This window comes from Pteropus medius, unplaced genomic scaffold (assembly GCF_902729225.1).
Source record: "Pteropus medius unplaced genomic scaffold, Ma_sr-lr_union100, whole genome shotgun sequence".
In the NCBI taxonomy this organism is placed as follows: Eukaryota; Metazoa; Chordata; class Mammalia; order Chiroptera; family Pteropodidae; genus Pteropus; species Pteropus medius.
In genome coordinates this window covers 35,309,721-35,331,181 of record NW_024340849.1, presented here as the reverse complement: position 1 = coordinate 35,331,181, position 21,461 = coordinate 35,309,721, and the positions used below count along the sequence as shown (strand labels likewise).

The 21,461-nt window shown below is 35.9% G+C and overlaps 1 protein-coding gene across 1 annotated transcript in view; it reads right to left on the bottom strand.

Moving 5' to 3' along the window:
• Positions 1 to 21,461, bottom strand: part of CHST9 (carbohydrate sulfotransferase 9) — a 222,324-nt gene that overhangs the window by 104,543 nt on the left and 96,320 nt on the right. The window contains exon 3 of the mRNA XM_039843985.1: positions 9,878 to 9,916. Within this exon, the coding sequence (XP_039699919.1) occupies positions 9,878 to 9,916 (39 nt within the window). The remainder of the gene's footprint in view (positions 1 to 9,877; positions 9,917 to 21,461) is intronic.

The window sequence follows — 21,461 nt, the reverse complement described above, 5'->3', positions numbered from 1 at the left end:
ATATCACTTATATGTGGGATATAAACCTAAAAGAGACAAATGAACAGGACAAACAGAGAATCATGGACATGGACGATAGACTAGGGGTTACTAGAGCGGGAAGGAGAGGGGGAAAAATAAAAAAATAAAAATTAAAAAAAAAGAAGAAAAGTTTGACACATGCCACAACACAGATGGACCTTGAGGACATTATGCTAAGTGAAATAAGCCAGTCACAAAAAGATAATATTGTATGATTCTACTTATATGAGGTACCTAAAGTAGTCAAACTTCATAGAAACAGAAAGTAGAATGGTAGTTGCCAAAGGTTGGGGGGTAAGGGAAATAGTAGTTGTGGTTTAATGGATATGAGTTTAGTTTTGCAAGATGAAAAGAGTTCTGTGGATCGATGGTGGCGATGATAGTACGACAATGTGAATGTACTCAATGCCACTGAACTGTACACTTACAAAGGGTTAAGATGATAAAATTTATGTTGTTTGTGCAAAAAAACCCAAAAAATTAAGCAAAGTCTTATGGGGAAATAACTATATGTCTCTAGTAAGATATAATGCATTTCTAGGTATGATGAGGGTCAATTAAAAATATTAAATTTAATGTAGTTGAGTTGCTTATCTTTATGTCATGAGATGGAATTTTAAAAAAAGCAATGAATGTCGACAGACTTAATGGAACAATGACCAAAGATGCATTAAATAAAATTAGATTTGAATGTGGTGTTTTGTTTGTCTCTTTAGACATCAATGAAATAGATAGCTATGTTTTCAGGGAAAACTTAGGTAGAATTGCATTTCAGGGATATTTTCGAAGAGGAAAGGACCACATTTGATTGAGAAATACAGATTGTTTCTGTGCAGTGAGAAATGCATTAGCGATTTACAGTCATGCTAATAACCAGGGCATAGTGAAGACTTAAAAGCAAATGCAGGTCTGCAGGGATAGACAAGATTCAAGAGATATCCTGGACTAAAACAAGGCAAAGGTGTTCAAAGGCATGGACCATGATTAGGATCATCTTCTCCTATAAGTGGTTCAACTGGAAGCCAAGACACTGATGATCATGTTGAACAAAATTCAAATATGCTCTCTGGAATGAATAATATAGTAATTCATGACCATTCATTAGCTCTTTAATATGAATTAGTTGATCAGATACTAACTGCTTCTGAAAAAATCTCCTAGTTCTGGTGTTCCCCACACTGTGTACCTCGCCTCTCCTCCCAGCTCTCTTTACTTCTCCAACTAAGGTCCACCCCTTTCAGAGTTCCTGCAGCTGCCAATCAAGTCATAACCTCACTTCTGGGGTGAGCAGTCTTCAGGTGTTTCTTGTTTCCTTATAGTCTCATGGCTTCTCTCCCATCCTGCAAATCCTCTTATCTGGGAATTGTCAGTGAAATAATAGGAAAATTTATATGATTGATTACTGTATTGCTCAGCTCAAATGACCTATATTTACTTTAGAAGGTTTTTAGTTACGTAGTACACAAATATATCACTTACGGTTGATTAAAATGTTTGTGGTTATTTTTATGAAAAAAAACCCAAAAACGTTGGGCATCTGTTTCTTGGTTAGAAATATAAGTTCATTGTTTTCTCTGTGGGAAAATCAGGTACGACTTAAGACTTCTTTCACAAGAAAAGCCTGAGAATCACCTATATTTTATTTCTGTGGACATTTTTAATCCTTTGTTAGTATAAGTGCCATTTTTACTTAATCAAAATATGTGCTTATTAAGAATGCTCCATTTCCAAGTTATGTCAGATAAAAGTAGTGACTATTATATTGACTGATATACGCATAGAAAGCCTTTTGATGCAAGTTCCACAACTAGCATGAGCTTAATCTTATTAAGAACTGCTATGGCCTGAGCTGCCTTAATAAAGATCTATCATATAGTTCCTGAAAGTACATTTTTATTTGAGTTACTTTCCCTTTTAATTGGGAATTTCTTGTGATTTTTTTTTTTTTTACAGAATATTTAATTTAATATGAAAGCCTGAAGTAATTTTTGGCTAACAAAATTATGAAACTCCTCATTTTATCTCTTGGGTGAAAGAAACACATTTATGTGTGTAAGAATCAGCCCAGATAAAAGCTTCTCTTTTTCAGTTACATAACGAGGTACACTGCTTTAAGGTGAAATCTGCTGTGATGCAGCTAAAGATAATATTTCTCCCATGCCACCTACAGACACCATGTTTCAAGTCTCAACTGTATAGAAACAAATTCTCCAAATTAAACATGTTGGAGGGAATTTCAGGGAGACATTTCATATCTTCACCTTAACTGTATGGTGTGACATAGCAATTTCTCCTGTATTAGTTGCTTATTATTACAGATTTGTTTAGCTTGCATAAGCACACTGTTTTAAATGCACAAATTTGACTGGCTAGAAAATAAAGTTTGTTTAAAATGAACTCTTCAGGATTTCTTTTAATGAACAGCCTGTGTGTAAGTCTTCCATTTTATGGATGGAAAAATGTATCTAAGGTACTTTATTTCACTCAATAATAAATACTGTTCTGAAACCATAAACTCAAAGAAAAAAATTTTTTTTAAATAAAATTCATTAACATAGTTCAGAGAGCCAGGTCTTCAGGAAAGCTGTTTTAAAAAAGCAAACACACCAGAGACATATTGCGTGGAAGGCCAAAGCAGAAAATTGGTAGCTTAGAACTAGACAATGGATAAATATGACACTTCTTTTATACTAACATGGGCCATTTGGGCATAGAATGTGAGAAAAGAATGTATTACTTATTTTTTCATCAAAGCTCTGGGGGCTATATGGGCTGAATGTAGATCACAGGTCTGGGTTCAAGTCTCAACTCTGTTGTTAGCTAACCAAGTAACCTTGGCCAACTCGCATATGCAGGGCAGCGAGAAATGCTTCAGCTTTGCTAGCACACAGACCTAGACCCAGTGGTGCATTTGTCAATATTTAACAATTGGCTCCCTGGGGACAAACTAACCAACCAATCAACCTTGGTTTGTACTGTTTGTTAATTTCCATGGTGTAAATACTCTACCATGGCCAATTTTAAGCTACGTACATGACTTCATTGAATGCAGAGTTGGGAAGAGATGTGCACAAACAGTTCTCTTCAGATAATCTCCCCAGGCACTACCAACTGGCTCCAGCAAGCCACTGCTAGATTCCATTTCTGGCTCTACCACTTAGTATATGGGGCACAAGGTGAGTTATTTAACTTCTCTGCATCTCCATTTTCTAATTTTTAAAATGTTGACTATAAACAAACCTTACAGTTAAAGTAGTGACCTATTACTACTTTAGCAGAAAAAGATGACTTTAACATTTCGAGAAGCTGATCTGTATTATTTTCTTCAAAAATTTAAAGTTATATCCAACCTCAAACCATATCTCTCCTCTGCTCAAAATCTGTTGTTACTTCATTGCATTTTGTATGATATTGAATCATTATTTTATGGATTTCTTTACCTGTTTCTGCCTTTCTTCTGGTGTTTTTAGATTACTTTATATTCTTTTATTCCCTAGACTTTATTTGGTTAATTTGAAGAAATTTGCTCCAAGTCCTGTTAGCATGCTTTTATTTTAGAGTCTTTCACCATTTATTCCATAGTAGTAAAGAACTTAGCTGGGGAAAAAAGACACAAAGTGTAAAGAATATGTTTACCAAACTCCCTTGCATTTATGTATAGTTATGTGACTATATTCCGGTCAATAAAATGTAAGTACAGTTGTTTTTTAGCAGCCCTCTAGATTCTCTGGGGAAAAAAAAGGTGCATGTCCTTCTTCATCCCTCCCTCCATGTTATTGCCTGGAACCATCTTAAACCATGAGTCACACACAGCTGAGAAACAAGATAGAAAGAACTTCGGTCCTCATAGTATAGAGTGTTACAGTGACCAGGGGCCAGCTACTTGGACTTTTACGTGTGAGGGAGAAATAAATTTCTATCCTGTTCTGAAAAAAAACAAAAACAAAAACAAAAAACATAAACGAAATCCAAAAACAAACCTTATAAGGTTGCTTTGAGGGTAAAGTAGAAGGAACTGAGTACACAGCCTGAAACAGTAGGTCTTCAATAAACATCGAGTCCAACTTAATGAATTAATGATTATATCTGTCTGTCTATCTGTCTGTCTCTCCTCCCATTTACAAACTCTTTGAAGAATGAATCTGCACTTGTTCTATTCTCCTTCACTCAACCCACCACTATCTGGTTTTTACTTTCAGAACTACTAAAAAATAATTTCTCTGTGATGGCCAGCAGATTTTTATCCCCCAACTCCAGTGGACTTTTTCAGTGCTTATTTTATTTCATTGTTCTGCGGCATTTAACATGCTTTACCAGGCCCTCCTTCCTCTGACCTTCCTCTTCTCTTGGATTCAGAGATAGAATGCTGCAGATTCTCACAGGACAACTTCGAATGATCTTTCCTAGGCTCTCAATCTCCATTTTCTTGTATTGCTTTTGTTAATGTTAGGAATTTTCCAAGAACTCATCCTTGCCTTTTCTCTTCTCACACCTCCAATTTCCATGGGGCAAGCTCACTCACAACCAGGGCTTCAACTCTTATCCAGGCATTGACGTAAAAGGCAAGCCTGTGTCTCAGACCTCTCTGGAGTCCTAGGCTTATAATGACTACTGCTTATTTGACATTCTCGACATTGCTGCCTCCATATCCCATCGGCCACATTATAGTCAACATCGATATGACCACTAGACCTGTCCCTCCTCCAATGTCCCCTACACAGGATGCACTATTCATCACATTTCTTAGACCGGAAGCCTGTGAGTCATCCTCCTTTACCTCTGCTATCCAGTCAAACAGGCTGATTCTATCTTGTCAATATCTGCATTCTACTCCCTTAGCTTTCTCTCTAATGCCACTGTCTTAGTAAAGATCCCTCAGACCATCATCCTTTCATTTTTAGATAATTAAAATAATATACCACTTGATTTCTCTGTCTCCAGTCAATTCCCCTTTCAATCCATACTTCCTCTAGAAAAATTTTTATAAAATGCAAATAGATTATGTCATTCTTTGCTTCATTAGCTTCCAAAACCTATTGCATAAAGTCCAAACTCCATGGAAGGGTATAATGACCCCTGTTGGTTTCGGCTCAAGTCTATTTTTCTGGCTACATCTCCTACCTCTTGTCTAATTATGACTGTGCTCCAATCTTGTTAAACTACTAACCTTTTCCCTAATAGGCCATGCTTTTTCTTGTTTTTTTTTTGTTTTGTTTTGTTTTTGTTTGTTTGTTTTTTGTTTTTTTCCTCCCTTCTCTAGACAGCTAGCCCTTTCCCCTTTTCTTTCTTTAAGGATCCACTCAAGTTTCCCTCTTCCATGAAGCCTTCCCTGAAATCCTCATGACTCCTTGTGCATAATTCTCTAAAAGCCACTCTTCACACTGTATTATAACCATCTATACTTCTTTTCTCCCCCAGATGAAAGTGAATGAATTGAGGACATTAATGCCAGCCATCTCTTATTCACCAACGCATCTTCAATGTCAAGCATAAAACCTGAATCATGAAAATGTTTAGCAACTGAATGTACCAACTTATAAATGCCTCCTCAGAAGGAACAACTTATAATTGCCTCCTCAGATTCCTTCTGTGCCCTCTTCATGGCGCCAAAGAGATGTGGTCAAGACAAGAGCTTTTTTAAATTGAGAGATAATTAACATAAAACATTTTATTAGTTTCATGTGTAAAATATAATGATTCAATATTTGTATGTATTGCAAAATGGTCATCACAATAAGTCTAGTAAACATCCATCTCCTCATGGTTAGTTTTTTTCTTATGATGAGAACTTTTAAGATCTACTCTGTTAGCAATTTTCAAATATGCAATACAGTATTATTAATGGACAAGAGCTTTTGTACACTATGAATGAGTTAGGATGATATGCATTTTCAAACTTGATTCTAATCGGAATCATGATTCTCAAAGTGAGAAGAAAACACGTAGAATATTACAAAATATTAGTGTCTAAAAAATGATGGGCTTTTCAAGACTGATAGTTTATTTAATTGTATTTGTTGCAATGTAATCTGCCTAATTTCATATGTTGATCATCAATAATTAAACCAATGAGAAATGAGGTCTTCTCACATTTGTTTTTGAGGGTTTTTGATAGACTATAGGAACCATGGCAAAAAGCAGTACAAAAATAGTAACAGCATAGAGAAAAATCATGCTAAATATGCACCTACTTAAAAATTAGCATTCAGTAAACGAGTAACATATAAGAAAGTAAACATGCTATTCCTGTATAGATGGAAGAATTTATTTAGTGTCTATTTAATTTTTTTAACCTGAATGACTGCACATTCAATTTGTGTTAAATGTTTAGAAATGGAGGTACTATTGTTGTTTTAGAACAATTCAAAGAAGCGAAAAGCCCAGTCAAAAAGTAAGCAGCAAGGGACTGAGCTTGCAAAGCAGATGTTTTACCATTTGCTGAATTTCCAATAATAAATATCACCTTTTAAGTTGAGAAAAAAATAACATTGTTCTTTACCGGTAACTTTTTGCAAATTGAGCAAATGAATAAAACATCTCTAACTTTGGGGATGCCCAAATGTCAGAAATGAAAAGTATGCAACTTTATTTTAAAATACTCATTGTCATCTCTACTGATAACTCCATTTTCTGGTCCACTGGGACTATTCTTTACTTAATACTGAAGTAGATTTGGAAGTGTGTTCTCCTTCTTGGAAAACTCGAACAATATCTATTTAACAGATGGTGTCTCTATAGTCTACCTTAGAAAGCCTTCTCTTTGAGAGTTCTTCTTTGTATTTGATGCTGTGTTGCTTTTTAATATCAAGAATTCCTTAACTCCAAAAGGGGTCTTTCTTCTGATAAGATAAATTTACTTCAAATTCCATGGAGTTTTTGTGTAAAATCTATGAAATATAGCTGGTCATTTTTTTCTATTTTTCTAGAAATTGGGTCATTTAAAGAATCAAGGACAAATAGATAATTGATGATATCAGGAAGCTGCCTCCTAATATTTTGTCTATTTATCATTATACTATCACATATTTTCATTATTTTTTATCAACTCAAATAGCCAAATTTAGTTTCGATTTTGCCGGCCATGTTGTATGAATTTGACGTGGTTTCTAAGTTGTGTTAACAGGCATATGCTTTGCATTATTTTTCAAAAATGGCTATGCTTACCATAATTTTTCAAAAAAATGATATCAGGTGATACCCATTCTCGTAACTTATTACTGACTTATTAAAACAGCATCATATTTGAAGTTACCACCAGGATGCAGTCATGATGCAAATAATTTTCTCCTCAAAAGAAGCTAAATAGACTATAGGACAATTTTATTTCACAATCTTGGCCCTATTAGCTGTGTGTTCTATTGAGTAACTCAGTCCAAACTAACTTAGATTAAGCATTAGAACATTCATTCAGTTATATAATGAAATTTGAGTCATTTAAGCTGTGTGTGTGTGTGTGTGTGCATGTGTTGATCCACAAATACATAGTAGAGCCATTTCAATAAAGCAATAATGGCAAGTAGAATCATAGACACAAAATTAGAAAGAAACTTAGGAATGATCCACCCAAACTCTTCATGAATCTCTTACCAACATCCTGTACAGGTGATAGCTCAACTACTGTACAATTTTACTAACATAATCTCATTCTTTCCAGTCCTGGAGAGGTTTCCTTGTTAGAAATTTATCTCTTATCCTGAGCAAAAACTTAACCTCTGTAACATTCATCTTAGTGCAAGATTCTTTAATCAACTTTGCCCAACCAAAACGTCAGGATCCTGAAAGTCCTTGTTTTAATGAGAAATATTTTTGTCTACAATATTTTTTTTCTAAATACTTTGGATCCAATCATGATTAGTAAAATAAGATGGAGGTAGATTGAAAGGATCAAAGACCTAATACCAATCTCCCATAGTTGAGAGATACACCATAAACAAGAAAGTGTGGGATGTATTGTCTAATCCAGCAGGCAGGACATAGAATCTGAGCAGAATGAACGAATTATACCAAGAAGTCAGAGCTAGGATTTCCATGATTTTCTTGGTGTCTTAAGCATATGTTTTATCTAATGATGCATTTACTTAGACTAGCATTGGACCGTGAATGTGGTGATATTTATGACTATGTTGGCAAAGGTTATATCCCAATTTTGAGAAGGCACTACTTTTTCAAATATAGATTTCCTTAGGGTAGTATTTGTGTTCTTTGAAATGATGAGGAGCCTAAAAATTTTCCCCAATACTTTGAGCTCTGTCTATTAATTATCCTTGACTTCACTTTCTCATAGAAAATATTTTTCTACTTTCTCATAGCTATCAGACACATTAACAAGCTGTGAATCAGTTGGGGCAAATTAACTCCACTAATAAAGGAAGTTTTCTTATAACCCTGATGGCCAGTGTTTCCTGCCAAAGATGTCATTGCCTTAAAATTTTTTTCAATTGTTGAAAAATATTTTATTAAGCAAGAAACTGAACACAGTATCAAAGTGACTAGCACTTTGATTTGAAAGAATGGTTAGGATGATGGGAGACTGGAAAGAATCCATGAAGAAACCTGAGTTCTTGTCCTGCCTCTGTCTTTAACTCTTTGGTCACATAGAATCCATGCTATACAGGAAACTAAAGAGGTACTTGGTTTAACACAAGCCAATTTAGTTTTTTTTTTCCTTAGCTATAAAGCGTCTTTAATTAAAGAAGCCAGTATCTGCAGGATCATAGCAATAGCATTTAAGAAACAGTATAAATTTTCCCCCAAGAAGCAATAATAGAGGTAATGACATCTGTAAGGAGACCAGACACTTTCTTGCATCCACTTTTTTTTTCTTTTTCTTTTTTTTTGGTATTCATCATTAGGCTTTAAAAGATATAAAAAGAGAATACAAACAACAGCATTTAAGAGGGAAGTTGTTCAGGTAGTAAGTTGCCCAGCTGTCTGAGATGAATGCTAAGATTGGAAAGGAGAAGAGACAGGAGCTTAGGCTGTTTATACACCTTTAGATTAATATAGATTTTTGTTTTCTATTAACTATACTAATTGTTGGGAAACGCACATAATACATTGTTACCAGACAAAAAAATGAAGTTGAAAGTAGATAGTGACTGGGAGCCATGTGTCTTTATGTTGGCAACAATCATATATCATAGAATAATGGGTTGGTAGAGACGTGGGAAGGTGTTGGGCATACATATATATGTCAAAGTAGAACTTTTTTTGATTATTGGCATTGGGAGCTGGAAGACTGCTCTTATATAAAAATTTGCTTGATAAATAAAAACCTATCTTATCTCACAACTTTAAGCCAAAAGCCAAGTAATGAAAATATGTAAAAATTTATTTTTTTATAAGTTAGCAAATATTGACCCTTACTATGTACGATGGCATTGTGCCAAAGCATCATTCATGAATGGATACATATTAGAATTTGGAAATGGAATAATTCTTTAAATTCCTCCATAATGGAAAGATTCTTCTTAGTTAAGTAGTCAACAATGTCCTGAGAAACATCAACTACATACATGGTTTTAAGAATAATAACTAAAATTCATAAATACTTGAGAAAATAAAGTCATCAGCTATTACAACCTCCATACTTTAAAATTTGTGGTTGCAAGACTTACCTTATAATAGATAATCATGAAAAAATTAAATAATATTCTATCTAATTTCCTCTTGCATAGAATGATAATGAAAAGGAAATGATTGAAATGAAAGTGAAAAAGCTAAATGTATTAATTTATTTTAATTCATTTAATATCAATCAATTCAACGACCATAAAGTATTACTGCAAATAGATTTTCTTAAAAGTGGAAATAAAAACAAGAAATAAAGGTGAAGCCAGTAGTCAAAATTTCTCACCTGAAGTTGCTTTTTGTTCTCTTTTCTTCTCCACTCTCCCTGAAATGAGAAGTGGCAGATCAGTTGCAGTGTGGGACCATGGGAATATAATGAAACCAAGATGAAAGCCCAGATTATGGCAATTTCTAAACATAATCACTACTTCAGCCACATCCAGCATGCTTCTAGATATGATTGGGCACAGTTGAAAGGGATGGAAAATGCTCCCAAATCAATTTATGGAAGTCAAAAATAAGTGACTAGAGATTCAACATGCTGTTAGGGTTTTAAAAAATCTTGTTAATAACAGTCACTTATTCAAAAATAAACCTACAAGGTGCAAATCCCCATAAGACAAACTTTGGGAGAAGCACCTGAATAAGATAGTGGCCTCTTACAACCTACTTGAGAAGATAAAGGACAGACAATACAACATGAAATGAGTTCTGCCCCCAAAAGGTACAGAATGCCTAATGATGAGAGGATGAAGAAATTATTTTAAGAAATGAAGTGGTGCCCAAAAAATTATGGAGAAAGTGGTATTTAATTTGAACCTGGAGAGATACATGTGAATTTGGGAATTTGAAATAGAGAAAGGAATGATTCTTGGCAAAGGAAATAGTATGAGCTTTGTATAACAAGGCTATTTGAGCAAAACGAATCATGTATAGAGCTCGATTTAGGAACCCGAATGAACACTAGTAGCTTTGCATAGGAAGAGGGCTCTCCTAGAGGTTGAGCAAGAGGTGTAGACTAAGTACGGCAGTGAGAGTGGAAAGGAGTGAAGTAATGAATGCAAGAGAGAGTGAGAAGGCAGAACTTATAGGGTCCAGGGATGTACCAAATGTGAAATGCAAGGGAGCAGGAAAAGTGAAGATGAATGGTTATCTAGGTGTCTTTGGTGTGGAGATGTAATATAGGGGAACAGTAAAATGTGATGGAGCATGGGAATGACAAGTTCGGTTCTGGACTTACTGCGTCTGAAGTGCTACAGGGACATAGAATTTGGGTGAGAGGTTAGAACTGAAATTACAGGTGCAGAAAATGCCCATCTTGAGAAGACAGGTGGAGCTCAGGGGGGCAGGGAATGGAATGTAAAGGCAGACAACACAGAGGGTTGGGCTGAGGATATTGTCCAAGAAAACAAAAATGCTACTTTTGTTTGTGATATAGGACCATGAGAAGTCAGATGAAACAGCAGAGATTCATGGAGTACAAAGTCATGTACTACAAATAAAATTTTTGGAAGTATGGGGGGTACCAACAGCATCCAATGCTGCCAAATTCACTCGATTGTTGCTAGATTGTGAGAGCGCAGTTTTAGCAGAGAGCGGGCGGAAAACTCAAAAGAGGCAGTTAGGCCTGAAGATCAGTGAGCAATGAGGAACATGAGGCTGATGAACGGCTTCTTGCTCATGAAATCTGACAGCATGCAAAAGCGTGAGATGGGACAATAGCTTGAATAGGAGCAAAAATCAAGGTTTCTGCTAGCCTATGGGACACTCCAGTATGTTTATAGGCTTAGATAGGTAGCTTTGCACCAAGGCAATGGTGTGTGTAAATACCAGTGATGAAGTGACAGCCTTCATTTTGTGATGGGTAAGTGAAGGCCACCCTTCCAGTCATCACTGTCCTGTTGGCTATCATTTCACAGACAGAACTCATTATTGAGAGTTTATGCAATACATGGAAGCTGTATATAAACTTTAAGTTTTTTTACTAGCTCTTCATGTCTTTAAAAATCCTAAAATATAAAGTGGAAAATACACAATCTTTCCCTTGTGCAGCTGCCAAAAGTGTAGAATTCATTTAACTGGCATCTTGATTAATGGCACACTCTATTTATTTGGGTGATTTCCAGAGGACTTGTTGGATGCAATTTATTTCAACTATTCAAAAAGATAAATAGCATGAATAGTCCATTTAAAGGCTTCATTCATTACCAAGTGTGATGGGGCACCTCCTCTTTTAAGTTTTTTGAATTGGGAAACCATTGTTTACTATTATACATTTTTATATACAAGAAGCCTCAAACATTTTCATGGATTTTAAAAAATGTTATTCAAGTCCTGAATTATAAAATGTTTAAATAAAAACATCTATTTGGAGAGTCTTTAACTTGCAAAGGAATGAGTCAGGTAGACAATGAATGTATTGGAGATAAATAATATGGTGTGATAGTCGGTCTTCAAGGTGACTCTAGTGACCTTCCTTTTCTTCCTTCTGGTATTCTTGTCCCCGCCTGCACTGAATTAGACTGACTCGTGTAACCAATAGGATTTTGCAGAAATGATGACGTGTGATTTCCGAGATCGGGCCTTAAAAATCTCTGTGGCTTCCACCTTGCTCTCATGGATCACTCCCTCTGAGGGAATCCAGATTACATGTTGTGAGGACACTTAAGCAACCTGATGGAGAGGCCCGAGTAGCAAAGAACTGAGGCCTTCTGTCAATAGCCGATAAGGAACTAAGACCTCCTACTAATAGGCATCAACTTGCCAGGCATCTGTGCAGCCCATCCTCCAGCCTCAGTCAGACCTTCAGATGGCTATAGCTCTGGCTGACACCTTGACTGCAATTGCATGGGAGACCCTGAACTGGAACCATTCAGTTAGCCACTCCAAAGCTTCCCACAGAAACTGTGAGATGACAAATGTTTATTGTTGTTTTCAGCAGCGAAGTTTTGGGTAAATTGTTATACAGTAATAAATAATCAATACTTATTAGATAATTTTTTTTATGAAGGCTTGGGTTAATTTATCACTTAATATAATACAACTAGTGATGCTAATTGCATCAAATTAATTGGTTTCCTTGACTTTCTCACCTGTAAAGTGGGATCAGATATGCTTATTTGCAATACTATGAGGATTAAATAATTCCATATAAAAATAATTCCATAAATAATTCCAAAAGCCAGCAAGAAATGGAGGAAAGTCACACAAAATATAGGTGTTTGATGTTTCAGAAGGGAGGCTGGAAGGCATTGCTGATAATATTTTTTTTCACCGAGACCTTGAACAGTTCTTTGCCCCTGTGTTATATAAAAGGGCTCTGTAAACTGTAGAGAGTTAAATAAATGTTATTTATTAGTTTTATTATGCTATTAGTTCTGTTGTAGGAATTCATTTCAATTTCTATACTTAGCTACATATACACTAAATTTCAAATCAGAAAAATGAAAACTAGTTAAATAAGAAAATATTAAAATGGTTGAGGGACACAGAGATTGCACTGTTTAACTGGAGATGACAGCTCTAGGTTTCTTTTTTTAGTCTCTTTATCTTGCTCCCTATGTGTGATCTCCTCTCTCATTCTCTCGGTGTTCACCTTCATGGAAAGAGACAATTAAGATACTTCTGTCCCTAGCTCTAAAATCTATTTAGGTTTCAGGTCCACTGGAAATCTCTGTCTGTATTTTCTTCTGTACTACAACACATGTCCTTAAATTAAATCATTATATTCTCCTATAAAACTGTTTGTCTTCCTAGCTGCTCAGGTACCCAAACATGAAACCTAAGAATCATCAGTTCCTTCCCTTTCACTCAAACTCCACATCTACTCTGATCCTCAGACCATTACATTCTCTCTCTATAGGAACTTTCGGAACTATCTTCTTCTCTCTCACTGCCATTGCCCTAGGTCATGAATTTGATATTTCTTCCTGGGGTTATTTTCTACAGGCTCCTAACTGATTTCATTGGTTTTATGGATGGTTTTTCTATCCTTAAAGTCTGATCTCTACTAAAGATTAAAATCCACATTCCCTAATATGAAGTTTGGCTAAAACCTGCCTATCTTCTGATACCTCAAGCACCATACAGAACACTTGCCAATTATGCCAGGAATTAGACGTCCCTCCCTGTTCATGCTGTCTCTGTTTCCTGGAATGTCATGCCATGTTGTCCTTGCCCATGAAAACCTTACTCATCCTTCAGAGCTGAGCTCAGATGTCAGCCCTTCTGTGAAGCTTTTGCATTGTGCCACCTCCCCCAACTCCTGACTCCCTGCAGAATTAATCTGTGCTTCTATAGCCTTTTATTTATACCTTTGCCATGGTACGAACTCCAGTGTTTGGTTCATAATGAGATGCAGGTTAGTTTCCCTAACTGGACTGTGGCCTCCTCAAGGGCAAAGGGCATATCCTTTCCCCTCTCTCCTGCTGCCTCATGGTGCCTTGAACATAGGTGCTTGGAATGGAGAGGACGAAGAGTTATGTAATATCCCAAACCTCCATAAAATGCTAGAGAAAATGAAGTAAGTTTTAGTACTGCTACCACTGAGTGGAGGTACAATCAAGAACAGAGCTTTCACCAGGTATTTACATTACAACTGACAATCTAGAAAGCTATTATATTAGAAAAGTGGGTAATAAAATAACAGAGAGGCTTTCAGAATAATGAACATACATTTTGCCCTAGTGGTGTTTTATTTTAGCACAGATTGTAGTTTAAACACAAAACATTAAAGAATAGTGTGCAGTTTACTTCTGTTTAAACCTGGATGCAACACTCAACCTGTGAGGAAAAAAAATGGACCATGATCTCATAAAAATGGAATCTGCAGGGTAAAACTTTTCTTCTGAGAAAATGTCTTTAATTGAACATTAAATTCTACATCGCATGACTATTTATTTATACAAACTGAGCCTTGATATTTTAAAAAGCTACTTTAGACTTGAGTTCTTGACATTGTTCCATGGAGAAACATTAAATATATATCAATTTATAGCACATTTTAGTACTTCAGTGAGAAAGTAGTCCCTTCATCACAGTGATTATTTCTGGTCTTTTAAAATCACAGGCACATAAATGGCAATCCAATATGTCTCACCAATAATGAGCGGGGCATTTGTATCACAACCTGGTATCTTATGTCACTTCTAATAAAAAGAAAATTTTGTGTGTACATATATATGAATTTATATGTATATGTACACACATCTAAAGTGTATATGCACAAATCTGTGTATATATGTATGTATATGCATGTATACACATACATATACTTGCACTACACACACGTATGTGTGATATATGTATATACACTGTATTTTTATACTCGGATATAATCTAATCTCCAAAATATACTCTTCCTTCTACCTGCTTCCATTTTTGTATAATAAAGTCTGTCATGGAATCTTATCAAGCTTCCCTCACTGCACTCCCAATTTTTCAGTGGCCAATTCTGAGTTTGCTTTCACTCACAGGCATTTTATCTGCCCTGCTCTGAGAGGTATTATTAATCACATCCTGTTGCTAGGATACCTGAGAATGTTCATTTATGTCCGACGTTTCTTTGGCAAAACACACTGTAAAGAAGGCATAGAATCATGAGAGAGAAAATTACTGTGCAAATGTACTTATTTAAAAAAATAGGCGGGATGGGGGAGAGTAACGTAACTGCCAGATAATATAAAGCTAACTCCCATGAATTTTTTAATGTCGTTTTTTGTTTCAACTAGATTTGAATTGAAAAACGCTGGCAATACTTTTGGATAATGAGAATCTGTATTATGTCTACACTTCTGAGTCAACGTGAAAAAGTGGAAAGAAGTAGAAATTTAGAGAGGAAGGGTCTTTAAGATATACTCCCTTCAAATGCCTCAGTTACAGATAGGGCAATCAGGTTACGGTGCTAGCTGATTTGCAGGGTCAACCTAAAACTAAAGGCACCATTATTGCCATGTTTAGCTGTTTTAATGTGAGACTTATAAGAAAAGTAGTCTTCAGAATATACATTTTGGTAATAAGAGACAATATGTCTTTACCCATATCTTAAAAATCATTGTTGCTTTGGGTATTAAGATACAAAAGATTCCTGCTTATCAATTGTAATGATAGAATGTGAATATATAAAATCCACCTAAATGCAAGGTTGTCTTAGTCAATCTCTTCCCACAGGAAATAGCATGATCTAGTAAAAGGAACATGGATTTTAGAATTAGCTGGACTGACTTCCCATCGTAACCGCAGGTACCTATGAGCTACGTTACCCTGGGAACAAAGCATAGAATATCTTTTTATTAGATGTTCTTTTTTGCTCCTACTCTTCTCTCTCTCGTGTTTGTAGGCCTGTGTGCATGCACACACACAATACATATATACACAAAATATCTGTTTATCTATTTAATATTTCAACTGAAAAAAATTTGAGTTTTTCTTTCATTCTTGTTTCTAAGTGATGTTAGCAATGTGCTATTATAATCATGCTAATAACGGTAGCTAATGTTTATTGAATAATGTCTATGTGCTCATCATTGTTATCAGATATTATATGGATTAATTCATTTTATTCTCACAGTGTTATGAGACTTTACAAACAATATACCCATTTTCAGGTAAGAAAACTTGATACAAATTAGTTAAAAATATTGCCAAATCACCAAACTACAAATTAGTTAAAAATATTGCCAAATCATCAGCCTCCAGATTTTGAGGGCTACCTGAATAAATTAATCTGTTAAAAACATTTTAGTAGACTTTTCCTTTTCAATTATTTGTTATTTATAAAATTATTTGTTTGAATGAATTAACTGCTTATTCAGTTAACATGTAAATGCCTAACACAATGTTTTAGGAGTAGAATGACAAAAAGACCTGTAGACTTTGAATTTTTTTGATAGCTCACTATTTATTTAGTACCTATTATAAATTAGGCACTTTAATGACACTTAAATATTATTTAATTTAATCTTCACAATAACTCCATGGAGTAGCTAATAATTACTTCAATTTTTCTAGTGGAAAAGAGTCTCAGAAATTTTTCCTAATAGGCACAAGGTTCCAGTTAGTGATTGGGAGGATTGGAATCTGTACCCAGAGAGTTTTATCCTTTCTGAGCTTACTGGTTACAGTGGTTAAGGCAGCTCTGCAGAGTGCTGAAGAGTTTGGTTTGCAGCTCTGCCACTTAATCAGTGTGGGATATTGAGCACATCAGTTAACTTCTCTAAATCACATATTTATCTGAAAGGGGGATAATACTAGTTCCTACTTCATAGGTCATTGCGAGGGTTAAATAAAATGATATGTTTAATAATAATCTTAAGTGATCAAGTGCCTGATCCAGTCACATTTTTAATGCTGTCACATCAGTCCGGGGACACAGCAATGTAGTGTATTGCTTGGTGCTTCCCTTTATGAACATTTCATGTCACGTGGTCCCTAGTAACACAGAATAATTATTAATATTCTCAAGGTCAATAGCTTCATTTACACAAATATTATAAAGTTTAGCCTTTGAGAATTTCTTGATATCTTTATCATGACTCCTCTTTCTTGCCTTCCCTTAGAATTTCTAAGGAAGAACTAGAGTTCCATTTTAATGAATTCTTTTCCTCTCCTCTTCACGTCATGACTCTTTTCAAATACAAATTGGTTTAATGAAACACAAATTGACATTGCAAAACTCTCCCCAATTATGAGCTAAGATGACACGATTTTAGAATCTAGAGTTTGTGGTTCAAATCCCCACACATATTTTGTAGTGAGCAACAGCTATTGGAATAGTCTGACGCTATCTAAAAAAAAAAGGGAGAGTTTTTCTAAAAATCGGAAAACTTCATTGCCAGAAGTTACTTCTTGCAATAAATAGTAGCACCTTGAACAAATAACTTCCAAGATCCAATAATTTCTTCAGTTAGATAGGTAAAAACTACCTTTTAATCATACCAAAGAAAACTGTACAATAACAAGGATATGAGAGGACTTTACTGCACTGTAGGGCAGGAACAGAGAAGCTTAACTAGGCCAATTAAAGACTAACTAGTCTAAAATGGTCTACATAAAACTATAGAAAATGCAGAGTTTCTATTTAGTCAATAGTATGAAAAGGCAGAGGAGTTGATTTTATTATTTATGCCTGAATTTGTGCCAATGTTGACATGGCACTGGCCTCAGCAGACACTGCATGATGGGCCTCTCACTACCTTCCTGTGAGTTTAGATAAACTCCACTTGCTTGTCTGTCAGTTTCTGTTTGGTTGATAGGTTGCTAGGATGTTCGGGCAAAGAGAGCCTTTATGAGCACACTGAGTGCTGTGAGCACCGGACAGTGTGTACTGAGCAATGGAAACTGGCCCTTCAGAAACATATCGATGTAGTAGCTCTGAGCCTCTGAGGTTGGCCATCTGCCTTGGCAGAGCTGACACTCCATCTGTACTCCCCAGCCCTGGGGTCTGCCATTGTCATAGTGTGTAGAAAGCCTGAGAAGATCTGAATGCTCAAAGATTTTTCTTGGGCTGACCCCTTTGTAAAAAGGTAGTAAGGTCAATATGAGAAACAATAGTTTTTTGTTGTCTTGGAAATTCTCAAATACAGAATTTCTTCCCACTTAGACCCACCTGACAAGCTCATAATTCATGTGAGAAGTAATTATTCCTTTCAGATTTCCAACACTGGCCTGGGTGAATTAAATCTTAGAGTAAACCTTTTGATATTCAATCTCATTCTAAGGCAGTCATTGGTTGGTAGAGAAGTTCTTTGGAAGGCCTTTAGATGTTGAAGTCGGATTGGCAAAAACAACAGCAAAAGTAAACAACAACAACTACAACAAAAATCAGTGATTGCCAGGTCTTAAATATCTCTGCAAAGTGAGAATGCTAGTTTTATTGGTATACGCATCAGCTACTGACCGAAGGAGGGGTGTGTGCATTTGTACCTTTTTCTTGTGCAATTACATATTTCTAGTAAGTTAGGTGCGAATAATTATTTTTAAATGACATAAAATTCTAAATATCTTTGGTATGTTCATTATATAAAAGTAACAGGAATAAATTATTTTGTAAAATGATCTTTTCATAATATGTTCATTCATTCCTGTGCTAGAATAAAAATGACCATACGTTAAGAAGTGGTATTGAATTCTCTTCCATTGAAACTGTCCAGGTCGTAGTAAATTGCTTAACTCAGAATATGCTAGATATGCCAGTTTCCAGGCTTGGGCCTTGAAAATAAGGCAGTTCTACTTCTTGAATCTTTTAAGACTTGCTCTGGGAGAAGCAAGCCACTATTAAGAAGTCAGACTACCCTGAGACCACCATGCAGGGGGGAAGCTCAAGCTACCCACCCATGGAGGCCACATAGAAAGAGAGCTGCATGAACCATATATGACCAGCTACTAGCTGTTCCTACCATCCCAACCCAGGTTCTAGACATGTGTGAATGAAGAAACTATCCTGGAAGTGCATCCTCCAGCTCTAGTAACCTCAGTGGACAACACGTTGATTAGAGACAAACTGCCCAGTTGAACTCTTTCCAAATTCCTAACCCACAAAACCTCAAGCAAAACAAATGTTTTATATCATTAAATTTTGTTGCATTTCGTTACACAGCAATGCAGTAAAAACAACTCTTTTTCTTTTTCCATAGTGAGAATATTTCTTGATATGCCTATTGTTATATACCAATATATATTGACATTTTCACCTTAACGCACAGCTCACCTAGATTCCTTTTTCCTAAGATGGTTTGCTCAACTATACCTATAAATATATTTTACTATTCAGCATTTTAGCATCTAACCTTATTCATTTTCATGAAAAAGGATAAAATCTGTTATTGCTAGGAGTGTGGTTAGTCTATGTACAATCTATGTAGATTAATAAATATTTTGATTTTATCTAAGTATTACAATATTACCCTATGTCCAGATTATCAATCAAAAGTAAAGTGGAGACTTGCCAGATTATCTAGCAATTTAGAATTTGTAAACCGTCATATGAGCACTAATTTGAAACAACATTTAAATATTCTCCCAGGCTTCAAAAACTTTTATCGTTTATGGTTAGAATTATATAGAAACCCTCTGAACTGAAACACTGGAAGGATTCAACCACGATTTCTGCTAAATAATCTAAAATTATCTTATTTTCCCTTGGTAGATTTGCTTTGAGAGGATGAATTAGTAGAATCTATATTGAATTAAGAGCTTTAACATTATTTAGGGTTAATTTTCTGTATGAAGGCAAGAAGAGTCAACATTTCATTAAGAAAGGTAATGATATGAGTCCTGTCGGAATCTATGCTTGTGAAGTCAGAGCTTGTTCACTTTAAACAGCAATTTATTTGGCTAACAGACACACGATCCTGCCCAGCTTTTCATCTGGAGAAAAGGACCATAATTCATTGCTCCCTTTCCCATGCTCTTAATCATCACCTCATTAGCTCATGGAGAAAGCTGGTGGAGGCCAGAGGTGAGCTTAATTTTATTCTTTGAGATGTCAGCATAGTTTCATTCACGCTAGCCCCAAGTTTTCCTTTTTTATCTTTAAAAAATCCTCATCCTACTCATCTTTTCCTTCACATTGACCCACATCAAAGGATTGGGCCTCAGACATTCAGGGAAGCTCATATTCCACAGGCCGAAGGAAAAAAAAAAAAACAAAGAAAGTGTGCTTATATCAGTGAATATTGATTTATTGTTTTCAGGGGTTGCAGTGTACTTCGTAATCTTATAAAACTATCCTCTGTAAACTTGTTTGACTACCTAAGTTTATTAGAAAACTTGTTAATTATCTAGTATATTTTGTGTGTAGGGGAAGCAGCTCACCAACACTTGCACACTTAGGAGAAAGCCAAAGAGAGCAAACATTTCGAGTGCCTGTTACATGACAGGCAGACAGCTAGGCATTTTATAAAGCTACTGCAAAGAGTAAACAAGAAATTCACAGTCAAAGGAAGAGCTGTAAAGAAGAGTCTGTAGACTGGCTCAATGAATGTGGCCTCCAGCAGGGACTAGAAAAGGTGCTCTACCTAATAATAGAGGCAGTGGGAGACACTCCAGGAGGGAAAGGAAATAAATGTCATCTGAACACCTAAGGCAATAAGCTATTTTTCTGGCAAAATCTTTTACTGGTGTTTAGCGTGAGATGCTGATTTCAGAAAAAGCAAGCCAGGTGCTGATACAGTGCAGACAGTGGCTCTTTCTGACTCAGCCCACACAGAAAGGCAGGAAGTGGAGCACAAGCAGTGGATGGGTACAGGTGAGCACAGGAAAAGAGTGGAACATTGAGAAGGTCTTCCAAACTTCTTCTACCACTGGAAGCTTAGATTTGCACAAGACTAAGAATCTGGCATTCCCAGGGGAGGGAAGTAGTTATCTAGTTTTACTGACTATGGCAGACATAGCTGCCCTGAGTGCCTACCCTGAAGTCATTTCTCCTCTTGTCCCATGCTGGTACCCAACCTTCCTCTCACATGACATCGACGAAACATGACTGACATAAACTGGTCATCGTGGTCTCATTCTTCTTGCTTTAGGTGGTTGTTGACATTTCTGGCCAATGACATGTGAGATGAATTCTGTTGAAAATTTCATTAAAAGGTTTTTCTTGCCAATATAAAGAGACAGTCGGGAGAAAACACCTCCTTTTCTTTCAGTAGATGTTGTCACTTCCGGGTACGATGCTTGGAAAAGGGGACAAAACCAACACACTGCAAGGAGAACTGAAGGGACCACACCCCAGGATGATGTCATTGAGGCTCTGAACTAATGTACCATGGAACCGTCCCACCTCAGAATTTCTTGGTATGGGTTATTTAACCCTCTTTGTTGTTGTTGAAGTGACAGATTTTAGTTACTTGCAACTTAAAGCATCATATATTCTA